General features: G+C 37.5%; 1 protein-coding gene across 8 annotated transcripts in view; it reads left to right on the forward strand.

The window, feature by feature from the left end:
* CTDSPL (CTD small phosphatase like) overlaps window positions 1-12,742 on the forward strand; it is an 88,128-nt gene that overhangs the window by 65,077 nt on the left and 10,309 nt on the right. For all 8 annotated transcript variants that reach the window (XM_030509589.1, XM_030509556.1, XM_030509565.1 and 5 more), the window contains 3 exons: window positions 2,853-2,909; window positions 9,904-9,996; window positions 11,645-11,830. In XM_030509589.1, the coding sequence (XP_030365449.1) occupies window positions 2,853-2,909; window positions 9,904-9,996; window positions 11,645-11,830 (336 nt within the window). The remainder of the gene's footprint in view (window positions 1-2,852; window positions 2,910-9,903; window positions 9,997-11,644; window positions 11,831-12,742) is intronic.

Below are 12,742 nucleotides of genomic sequence, written 5' to 3' on the forward strand. Positions count from 1 at the left end.
TTGCCTTTATTGCAGAGTGCTTTCTTAATGGGCTCATTTTAATAATCCCATTTATTCAAATGATATTTAATGGGTATTTAAATGATGTTAAATAGATATTTAAGAAAAATCAAAAGATTGTTCTACTTAGTCTCGAACACTGAGTATTTTTTTGCGTTAGGGAAAGAAAACTGGTCCTTTTTTTTGTGTGAGTTAAATAGCATTAGGCAAATGTTGGAGTTTGTGCAGTATTAGAGTCTTAATGGCTATGATGGCATTATCTTAATATGAAGCCCAGTGGTGGGAGCATGTAAGAGAAAACCAAGCATTGGAGGAAATGGCTTTAGTTGTTTAGTGGCTGCGCTGTTGGTGATGCTGTTTGGATTTTGTTTCATAAAGGGAAATACTTCAGCTGAAGTAAATCCATTGTGGTCATCAAAAATAACAGTGGATTTCTAGAAAAGCAGTGGTTTTGATACCTATATGCACACTGCTCTGGCTGAATAATCAGTTTACTTTTGCAATTTCTTTCAGGTTTTTTTGGTTTGGGTTTTGGTTTTTTGCCCTCTACGAGAACCTGTCTGCTCTCCCAGGCAGGTCCCCACTTAAAAGCTGCAAAAGCATACATAAATTTGTGAATTTTAGTACAAAAGGCTTTATTTAAAACACCTGATATTTTAAAATTCATAATTCTATTATGAAATAGGCTTCATATTTCAAATGCAGAAATATTTTTTTGACACAACCAGAGAGGCAGAATATTTAAAGTGCTCTTTTATGAAAGCAGTAACATGTGAAGGAGGGTAATTCTTGTCTTTTTATGCCCCTGCATATTTGTGGAGCTTTAAGGAGGTACTAGTCTTTCATGTTAAGTGCATATTAAAGGAATAAAGTTTGGGGTGCTTTGGCAAGAGTAAAAAAGGAATAGATAGTATAGTTATCATTCCCATCGTAAAACAATAATAGAGGCAAAATTCATAAATTATTAACTCAAGGAGATGTAAACATGGTTTTGTATAAAATTAATTAAACCACATGCAAGTCTGGAATGTAGTCATATTCAAAACTGGCTGTGAAACACTTTGAGAACATTTAAAACTGAAGCTTTTTATTAAACAGAAACGGTTCTAACTGAAGATTTTCAATGGAAATATATTGTCTTCATCACACTGTCTCTGTGGTTCCCACTGGAGGCATGTACGTGCTTCACGTGTGCAACCCCAGAAACCTTTATCCAGCAAATTGCTGCAGAGTTTTCTCCTGTCTTCCCATCATGATGAAGTACAGAACCCCAGTCCATGCTCTCTTGCTTATCGCTTGTGCCAACAAGAAAGCTACATAGTACCTGAAGTACAAGTGGGTCCAGCAAATATGTAGTTAAGAGCAGTTTGCTTAGTGTTACAAAGTCTAAGGGTGAGTTTTATTTGTTAGCACAAATGAAGTTGTCTAAACAGAATGTGGTTTTCTCCAACACCTGGTTGGTGTTGCTCCTGTTAAGAAAGTTCACTAATAGCTGTAGTTTTTATCAGTGGGCTTCACTGTAGCTTCACTGCAAGTGGGCTTCACTACTTAGCAACTTGCAGTGACCTATACTTTTTCTGCTGCTACAGAATATTTATCTTGCTTGAGAGAGTCATGCATACATAAATTCTTCAAGTGTGTGCAAGTGTCTTCAAAGTAGGCACAGAGCTGGCAGCCACTTGAAAACTGGTGGCTGACTCTTACTGACAGTTCATTTGGGTTTCTTTTAAGATTCAGAACATTTTTGTGTACCTGTGCTGTGACTGTCAGAGATGTTGCAGAGTATCTTCTGTCTGAGGGGCTTCATACAGGTAACAGATGAGAGCCTCCCCTCTGTCCTTTTCAGAAGCAGAAAGGAGGATATATCTTGGAAATGGCTTGATGTCAGCTAAAAAAAAAATCTAGATTTTATCTGCAGGTGTTCGAGGAATTCTTTAGATCATACTAATGCAGCGGTCATTGACAGGATGGAGTTTTCCAGCGTCAGCTGCTCTGGCAGTCTGATTGCCAATACTGGTTGGTCAGGACAAGTAGATTCAGTGTAGCTTCTCATTTGCCCTCTGACACAGCACTTGCAGATGTCAGATCAAAGCATCTTCCTTCTTACCTTGCTACTGAGAGAGGGTGTTGCCCTCCATAGAAATTCTTATGGTCATTTTGCTTTTCTGCATTCTAAAGTAATTTTACTTGACCAACAGTTTTTCACAGTAAGTCTTAAGAAATAAGTTGTACTGAACAGGCTAGAAAAGCGGATTCAAGGACTTTGACAGAGTGGGCTTCCCCTTCCCTTTTGAATTAAAAATGCAGTTTTACATGAGTATTTTGATTAGTATAGCGTGTTCTTGAGGGATCATGTCTTGAGAATCAGCTAACTATATGCAACTTAAGGCTTGTTACAGCTCCTGATTCAAATATAACCCTTAGGTATTACTTTTACCACTGTCTTTATTTTGAATTAGTTACTAATTGAGGTCCCAAAGGAAAATACGTGAAGCACATAGCTGAATTTCTTTGCCATCATCCACACAGACCTGAAGAAGGAGTTATGCAAATAGACACACTGGTAAACACGCTTGATGGTAGTGGGGGCTATTCAAGCAAAAAAGCATATTACATTGTATGATGCTGCAAAATACGAGAGAAGAGAGAAGTTTAGTATTTGGTGAATACAGCTATGTAAGGCTTCTGACTTGTGTGTGTAAAGGGCACACACATGGAGTGTATCTGTATAATCAATAATGCTTATTAACTCATTCCTGAGAAGTAAGTACTCTTCTCTTTTACCCTTCCACGATTTTCCCTTTAATTATCTTGTTTTTAATGTTGATTTATTTCCTTATCATTCTTTCTAGCCAATTAGCAATGCTGATTTCATCGTTCCTGTTGAAATTGATGGAACCATACATCAGGTAAGTGCCATTGTTCCTTTAGCATTGTTCTAGTAGTGGAATTGTCCTCAGTGTCCCAGAGGATTATCTTTCTCTGTTTGCTGCTTGACATTCAATAGCTTGCCCTTTTCCAAAATGCAAAAGCTGTGTACCCTGGAATGCCTGTCATCCAGACAGGCATCTCTGATCAGGTGTGTAGTTTCTAACTACTAAGATTCAATTTTAACTTTTTCAGATTTCCAGAATATCTCTCTCAGGACTTTAATACTTGGCTTTTTGTCAGTTTTAAAACATTTTCAAACAGGAAATGATCTAAGGATGGGTTTTCAAACATTGCTGGGCCTAGAAAAAACTACAAATACTGCATTTCTCCTTCCCTCCGCAGAGAAATGGGACATAAGTTGGCCTTAATGTCAGTCATGTGATTCATGTAATTCCTGTGGACAAAGCATTATAAAAGTATTAAGGAAGAACATACATTTCGTAAGGTTTTGAGAAATCTTTAAGTTCTGTCCCTTTTCTTCCTGTAAATAATTTTAAGTTCCTCTGATAGGACTTTTTATACACTTCAGAATCTTTAAAAGCTCTGGACAAAATCATGAGGAGAGTAATTTTTGTGTCTTACTTTTCAAGAACTTCAGTTAAAACTCTGTGAAATGGTTTTCAGTAAATGCAAAACACCCATAATTTCAAAATCAGTCCGCTTTGTGTATCTTAGCTTGGTGTCTTTAATCAGTAGTCATTTCTGAAAACTTTGAATGGAATAAATTACAGTGCCATGCATTTTACTCTTCAGACAGACATTAAAGTTCTTGCTGGAGACGGGTTATGCAGGTTAATGTGAAGCTGAGCCTTTCTGGTATATGAATCTTGCAAATTGTTTGAAATATCTTCTGTTAGTTGTTGTAGGTTACAGATAATGCGGTTACTAAGTTGCAGATCTTCCCTGCATGTGACTTAATGGATATTTTAAATACTTTATTTTTTTAAATGCTGGGTTTTATATGGATTATTTTTACTTGGACAAATAGGTTCATATTTTGATCTTGGAACAATTGATAGATCATAAAGATAGTTCATAGTTTTGTTTGATTTCCTGTTATGAAAACCATCATGTAAGTGTTGCTCTTAAAATAATTACTCAATATCAGTCAGTGGACTGAAACGTGTTTTAAAGTGATAGTTGCTTTGACAATTTTTACACTGTGCCTGGTTTATGTAGGAAAAAAACAGTGTCTTGTGTACTTAAACCTGTAATGTTCACCAGAACTGAATGCTTAAAACACGTAAGTGATGTTTTGGGAGGTTTGTATTGTGATACTGTCGGTCCTCATTTGATGTGGGCTTTAGTTGTGTTTGGTGCTGTAATGCAGATATTTTCTCTCCTAAAACTGTCTAGAATGCTTTTGAAAGGGAATTAAATAGGTTGCCTAACAATTTTGAATGGATTAGGATTGTGATCATTTAGCTTGTCAAGATTATGTATTTGCATCTTGAAACAAAACCCAATAAAAAGACTGTTTGGGCTTTACAGTCAAGCACTTTAAAAGCCTGTTGCTTTTCCATTCCCTACTGCAAACTTTCAGATTCTTCACCAAACATAATGCAGTTAGGCACTCAAGATGACTGCGGGGGGGGGGGGGGGGGGGGGGGGGAGAATTAAAAATAGTCAAAGAGAGTGGATTTGTGCATACCCTAAACTTGAACAGAAGGAAGGATGCTCTTGATGGAGAAGGTCAAGTGAAGTTAATCTCTGACTGTGCTTTGCTGGAGACCTCCTGTGTAATTTTCAAGGAAATTGCTAAATCCCTTTGTATTTCAAGCTCTGAACCTCCAGAATAGGTAAATATCTTGGTTGCATCTGGGTGGTAGAAATGAAGTTAATTGTAAGGAATTTGTGATCCTTCAAATAAAGGTAATTTATATGGTATGCAGAATAGGTGAAGTCTTGGATTCCTCTGTTTGTAATACCTCTGCAGGCAAAGTAATGTACTGTCATCCAGCAATCTTTTGGGACTTTTTTAACTGTTATAATCTAAAGGGCGAAAGCGGATGTTCTGGCTCAGCCTGATGTGCATTAACACAGGCTAGAGAGCTTTGACAACTGGATCCTACTTGAAACCTGTAATTTTTTATTCACTTAGGGCATAAACAAACCAATATTAACAATTTTTATCTGTCAGAACTTGTCATGTGTATCATGCTTGTCCATTTTCTTAAGCAGTTTGTATACTCAAAGGTTAGGCATTGGGAAATACTTCCACCTGTTTACAATATCACAGGATATGTGAAGTGTTGTGGGACCGTACTGTCCATAGTGCATATCCCTACCTGCTTTACCAGTAAGCCTGGTATATTACCAAGCAGGAGATTGGCTGCCAGACTGTTGTACTTGAACTCTGCCTCAGACAGAAACCCCATGGAAAACAAATGCAGAACACCATTTCAGAAGTGCCCATTGAGAAAGAAATCTGGAATTATATTATATTCTTCAGATCTTATATACAAAAAATAGAAGTCATAGCAAAATCAGTTTCCGTATGCTTGAAAGAGTTCTGAGACTGATTTATATAACAGCTTTTGTTCATGGTAAATATTGTCATTTTTTGTTGTGCAACAGAGGTATTCAAAGGGCTGTCTTTAGTCTGGGGAGTTTATTTTCCCTTATATCATTTGTAATCCATAGGTCAGAGAGACTCTTGTTCTTCTATAAGGACAATTCAAATTATCGTCTTTAAAGGGTGCTTGGACAAACCAGCTTCCCTACGTTAAAAAATGCTTTTCAGAACACCCCTTGTCTCTCTTCCATCTTTCTTTCTCTAGCTTAATTTACCTTGTCTTTAGAAATTATTTGTCATTTTATTTTACAAGGAAATAACTCAGGTGTGGTGGCACCTCTCTTCTGTTATGGGGCTTTAGATGCCTACAGAGACTGTGCCTGTCTACCCCTTTGCAGGGCAGCTAAAGTTACAGGAGATGAATCCCACACTTTGTGTTGGAAATGATGGCACAGATACAAAAGTGCATTTCTAATGCAAGCTGACACTCCTCTGGCCAGTTCTCTCATTTCTCTTTGGTTCTCTGAATAAAAGGAAATCAGAGCTTGTCCCCTACTCAACCAAATTGTAAGTGAGAAACTGTGGGAAGTCCAGTGAAATGTGTTGCAACTGAGAGTGCTCTTCAGAGGAAACTTATTGATGGTGAAAGCAGTGGCTGGAGAAAGATGTTTAACCTGTTTGGTACCCTTGACGTAACTTCTGTGAGAACACGGCCTCTCTTTTGGAGCACGCTTCCCATTTAACAAGTGCAGAGCAATCACAACCCCAGATTAGAAACCGTGTGTTAAATATAGCATTAATCCCCAAGGAGCGGAGATTTGTAGAGTGTGATTGTCCTTTGTCTTTTGTCCAAATTCACTTGAAATGTCTTTGTGCCTTGCTGTTGGTGACGAAGAGTGAAGAGGGCAGCCTGGAAGAGTTTGATTTGGTGTTACTTGGAATTTCCTTCTTGAATGTAATTTGTTTATTGAGTAAAACTAAGTTTTAAGTTTTTGGTGCTTGCTTTGGGGTTTTTTTTAATTCAATTAACAATTGCTTATTTTTAGTTGTTGAAAGTTAAAGGAATGTTTGGCACGTATACTTTGAATGTAATGTGCAAAATGTTTTTTATTGGTGGGGGAAAACGCTGTTCCAATAATAAACTTCCTTTCTATAAAGGACAGAATTGGTTGATTTTCTTACAGAAGGCTGTGGCCTGGTTCAAGTAATCCAGGATAGGCTGTATCCATCCTAGCTGGCCTATTCTTGGTTACTTGCACTGGGAGGCAACCACAACTGTGGGAACCAGAAAGACAAGGCTCAAGGATGCGCGTTATTTTCAGCTCGCTGTTAAGAAGATGCACCCAGCCCACAAAACAGGAGATTCCAGGAGCTTGAGTTGTCATTGGCAGATTTCTTCGTCATTATTGAAGATTTTGTTATTTTAAAGCTGGTTTTGAAAGGCAATTCCTTGTGTCCTGATTAATTGATTAAAATCGAGCTGGGTTTCTCCTTTTGCTTTACGAATAAGGAGTTGTTTTAGGTTAAGACTGCTTTGAGGTATAGAAAATGTATGTGAAAATATCAAATGCTTGAAAACAATTAAAGATAATTACTTGTGCTCTGCCAAGCAGAGCAGCTCTAAGTACAGAATCCTGTGAAAACATGCCTAGTGGCTGATTTGTGCCTACATTTTAAAAGTAGGGTTTATTTTAAATCTATTTTAAAAAAAGACTCTATTCCTCTAAATTCTTACTGTGATAAGGAAGAAATCAGCGAGCATACAATACAGGAAAAACTGGAGTTGGGGTTTTTTTAATGCCCTGAAGACAGTATATAAATCTCAGAAAAATGCCAGGAGCCAGTTAGTCTAGAGACTTAAACTGAAGACATCAGGCAACAGAGGAGAAAGCCAAGCCACAAATAACCATGCAGCATTGAGATTCAAGTCCAGCCGCTAACAAAGTAAAGGGGAAAAAATTCCAAGTGAGGAGGAAGAGAAGAGCTGCACTGTCAGCTGAAGAAAGCTTTCTATGTGAAGTAAACTAAAGAGATTTTGTAGCCCAGGATACCAATACACTTGCAGTTGCTTCCAGAGTCTAAGTAGGACTTCTCAAAAAAACTTCAAGGAAAATAAAGGAGAATAACTAGAGTATTGAGATCTGTTGTTCTGGAAAAAAAAAATTATTGCAAATATTTGCTTTTATAAGCCTATATAAGCCCACTCCTGTCTGCAAGCCTGCAGTTAAGGAGCTCTAGGTTTGTAGCTACTGCATTGATTTACTGTATGCTCTCCTTATGGAGGAGGTGGGTTATGTTGCAAGCAGCAAAGTTCATATCCTTGGCTTGGAGTTTGTAATTACATTCCAAGTGGAAATACTTCACTGACACAGGCATAGATAGGGATAGAGAGCAAAGAGGAGACTTTTTTGCTGTGGCTGTAAACACTAGGTTTTAGAAGGGATATTAATACTAAACTCCAGCAGTTACTATCCAAGACTGATTTTTAAGATTCTGTGTCCCTTTTGTTCCCTAAAAAATAGGTATGAGGATATAATTTAAGGCTAAAGACTTAAGAACTTCATTAGGAACTGTAGAGTCATGGAGCAACTTGCATCCTGCTACCTTTCCTTTTATAACTGGCAAATCGGATAGTCTCGTTCCCAAATACTCAAATGCAGAGGGACTGCAATTGTCTTTCTACCCGTGTCTTTAAGTTGAAGATGTAATTTGGAAAGGAAATGCTACAGAATAACTTTGTGTAGTAAGATTTAAGTGAAAAATTAATTGCATTGTTATAGGAGAGGAAATTAGTTGGTTTATACCTAGTGAAATACAGGAAACTGCTGTAATTATCTGGAAAGAGAGTGGTGGTGAAGTACATCTGTTAACTGTCTTTAATTGATAACATGTCACATTTATTTGATTGGTTAGGTGCTACGGTTGTTTAAAAAAGTACAAAATAAATCTTGGGTTATAAATTATCTGTATCAAAGTTTGAATGTATTGGTTGAATTTGAGGGGCCAGAAATACTTCATAGAAATAAACTTGAAGCAGATAAAGTCTTCATGCTGTGAGCTGTATGCTTCATAAAGTGGAAAAGTAATTAACATTTCTGCTTTAGTCATGAAGGTACAGCTCTATCATATATGTTTTTAATAAAACTTCGCTTTCAGATTGAGGTTTTCAATTTCAATTATGCAACTTTTTTTCTTCTTCTGCTAAAGGCTTTTATTGTTACATTTCAGTTCAAGCTGGCATTTCCATATTTTTCTCCTTCAGGGTTTTTCTCTGGGTTCCTGATGGTTTTTACCTCTTTATTAACATAAATGTAGTAAAACATATACAATTAATCTAGTTCTACGTATCAAAGAAAGCAATTCCTGAAATTGCATCAGTCTTCCAGTTCTTCCTGAATTCAGTTCTACGCCAGGCTTGTCCACTTGAAATTTCTAGTAATAAGGATTACTTGCCAAACAGAGAAGATAAAATGCTGCTGGTGTTTTCTCTCAAACTTTTAATCTAACTGCAACAAGATAGATAAATACTATTCAAGCAGACTCCCCTCTTCAGCTTCCCACTACATTGTGAACTATTTCTAAGCCTTCTGAGCAGCAGTTATCTTATCTTGGTATTTTCTATGAACACAAATCATCTTGCTTGCTCTAAGAAGAGAGGCAGGGAGGCTCTAATATGTATTAATCATGTTGTTGACAGTAGGCAGCCAAGCTGCCCGTATGGTTGTCAATGCAGAAAGGCAATGTAGCATTGCTGAAACCAAGCTGCTCCAGAGGGGAGAGATCCTGAGTATTTGCCATCTTTCTGGCAAGGTCACAGTGGAAGATGCTGTAGACCTTTGCCACCAGATTTTGAAAGCAGCATTTGCTAGGCATTCTGCATGGTGTTGTGAAGGTTTTTGATGAAAGCTTTCTGCAGAACTGGTGACTTTGTAGTGAGATATGGTGTTTGGCACCTGGCATGAGGGGAAAAAAAAAAAAAAAAGGAAGAATTAGCCACAGGAAGAAAACTGTTCCCTATTGTGCAATTCCTATCCTCATAGAGGTTTCATCAGATTTATTCCTTCTGTAAAGCTCTACAGGACTGAAGACACCAGCATCAAATTCACTTTGGTTGAGAGATCTTGAATCCTTGTTTTTTGAGAAGCCCTACTGTCTCTCTTTGCCTTTAATGAGATTTTTCAAGAAGCATCACTCCAGATGATGCACAGTATTTGCAATTGCATAATCAGCATGGGTCTTGGCAGCCCATGCATTCAAATTTCTCATTATTGGATGTCTACTTTTATCTTGTATACTTTTTTGTTTCCTTTCAGCATTTCATTTGAACTGCTTCCACGTTAACTTTTGTTTCTTCAAGCGTTGGGATTACAGGAGTGTATTGTTTTGATTTTTTTTTTTTTTTTCCCTTTCCTTTTACCTTAAGCACCATTTGACCTAAATAGTAATTATCATTCCAGGTTTATGTATTGAAACGACCACATGTGGATGAGTTTCTTCAGAGGATGGGAGAGCTCTTTGAATGTGTACTCTTCACAGCCAGTCTAGCCAAGGTTTGTTCTGCTCTTCATCTCTTTAGCCCGTTCGGTGCTGGTCAGTGGACTTGTGGTTGGGTTTTCTATGGATAATTATTTCCACAGTTGGTACTATCTTAATTTTTCCCCTTCTTTTCTGCTTCTTTGTCTGACAGTGTGTACTTTGTCTGCTAGTGTGTGGGTAAGTGTTTCCATGGTAACCCCGTCGCATATGGGCTTGTCTCATAATGTAGCCTCCATGCATTGCTCATAATGCCAATATGAAAGGCTTACACAAGTTACCATGGTTATAGTGAGAAATTAGAACAAATAGCGTGCAAGTAAAGCACTGTATTAAAGCTGGGCATGAAATAAAATACACTGTATTTAATGCTATCTACACGATCAACCAGTGATTCAGAAATTCACTGCATCTGAAAATTTGGAACATGTTTTTGTTCTGTCAAGGTGCAATTCCAATCTGAAGTTAGAAAATTATACATTTTTTGCAAAGCTTGAATCATCAACAGGAATATTTTGTGCCCTCTGGTCTCCAGTAGCAGTAGAACCTCGTAGGTAGTTTTGTGGTAGACATGACCGTAGTAGACATCTTAAATTCTTCACTTCTTTCAGTGTACTGTATTTGTGGTGTCTTGTTTGTAAAATTATATTGCTTATTTCTAAATAATACTCTAGCATAGTAAGCTTTTATTTCAGCGTAGCGTAGAGATGGTGGAAGGGGACAGGACCCTGTTTGATCTGCTTTAGTGCCGCCTTATCAGAGGATTCTTCCCTCTGCTCTGTTTACCATGTTCTGTTCAGTCACATTGTGAAAATCCTAAAAAAGGGAACAATTTCATACTTCAGTTACATGTCTGGCAGTTTTCATAGTCAAGAAAGATGATTGATTTTGACATCAATTTTGTTTCTCAGTTTAAAATATAGGAAAGTGGTAACTCCTATCCTGCAAAAATAAGTTATAACTACCATTTTCAAGTACATGGTTATTTCATGTTCTAGTATATTTGGGTATTTTTCCTTGGGGACTTTGTATCAATTGTTGGATTTGAAGCTGTGCCTCACTTCAGGTATCATCATCTATATAAAATGAGAATTTCCAACTATTGTGCATGGCTATTTTTTCTAAGAACATCTTTGTCTGATCTTTTATGGCCCATTTATGCAATTTGGTGCTCTTACGATTCTTACTGACCCAGTCGCTCCAAGTGTATCATTTGCTAAAGCTACATCAAGCTGAGATGCATTCATTGCAGTTAATCTTCAGAGGCACATAGGAGTGAATTGGCTCTGGAAATGGCTTCATATAATTTTTCTGTTAGCATTGGCTGGTTTTATGGTAATGATAGGCAAGATCTCTAGATCCATCAACTGCTAGGTAACTCCTAGGGTAACTATAAGTTGGCTCTAAGAATAAAACCCAATCGATAAATCACAGAAAGCATTAGAGTGCAAATTAGCCTTCCATAGAAAGATAACCATCCTACTTTCATGTTCTCTCTCTGTTAATCACTTCAGATTTGCAGGCATGTAAGTTAATTAATAAGGAGCAGGGAAGAAATTGAAGAAAGAGCATTTTATCTGAAATTGTGTCCCTTCTTTGTATAGTTCTGTGAATTAGCCTTATCTGCACATTGCTAACTTCATGTTTCTAACTTCTATTTTTAAGTATGCAGACCCAGTAGCTGACTTACTGGATCGCTGGGGTGTGTTCAGGGCAAGGCTCTTTAGAGAATCCTGTGTTTTTCACCGAGGAAATTATGTGAAGGATCTGAGTCGACTGGGACGTGAGCTGAGTAAAGTTATTATAGTAGATAATTCCCCTGCATCTTACATCTTCCATCCTGAAAATGCAGTAAGTATTCTTAATATTCGAGGTACTCAAGTGTTACTTTTATCTTTCTCATCCTTGCCCAGACTTCCTGATTCAGAAAACAGCCTTTCAGAACGCTAATGTGTGTTAGTTTCTGTATTTTCTTAGGCTGCAGGTAGGTTCTGGTGTTCACTGCCAAATGGTAAAGGACTAGGGCAAACTGATCTTGACAGAGTGTCATAATCGTGACTGCTTTCAGTTTTAGCTTTTGGCCTGAAGTCAGTCAGTTTTGAGAAGTACCAAGCAGTGTAGCACCTGAAAAACTAAAGTAGCTCTAAAAAGCGAGGCTGCCCTCCAGCATAGTCTTTTGTTCTTTGGAGTGGTGATTTCAGAAATAATAGTTTACTTGAACTGCTTTTGGTACTCCCATCTTTTTTCATTATGTGAATGAAAACATTTTATTAGACAAGATAATTAATGCTTTACTGGTTACTATTTGAGTTCTGTATTCATGGCTAAGGGGAACTAAAAAATCAAGATCCTGTTGTGGTGTTACGCTTCTCTTTTAAGTATTTTTGTGATAACTCCATAATTATAAACGTTAGTCAACAAGTTCATCAAGTTTTAGGAATAAGGATAAAAGGCAAGCAGCAGTACTTCAAGGGAGAATAATTTGAAGCAATGCACATTTTAACTGTGTTTCATATTAACTGCAGAAGCTGTGGTGGAATGGTCTGGCACTTGCTCCATCCGTTGCTCCAGTCAGTACAGATGCTCACATCTGTTTTGTAGCTGCCAGGATAGCAAGCTGGAACTCCCCTTAGATCTCCTGACTTGTAAACAACCAGGCTGTGCAGAGTTTTCTTTGATGTTTCTAGGCTGCCTTTTCTGTGAACTGTTAAAATTAATGTAGGAAATTTTTATCAGGAACACCGTTTTGCATGGTCCTACCTC

Source organism: Strigops habroptila, chromosome 1, assembly GCF_004027225.2.
Source record: "Strigops habroptila isolate Jane chromosome 1, bStrHab1.2.pri, whole genome shotgun sequence".
Lineage (NCBI taxonomy): Eukaryota > Metazoa > Chordata > Aves > Psittaciformes > Psittacidae > Strigops > Strigops habroptila.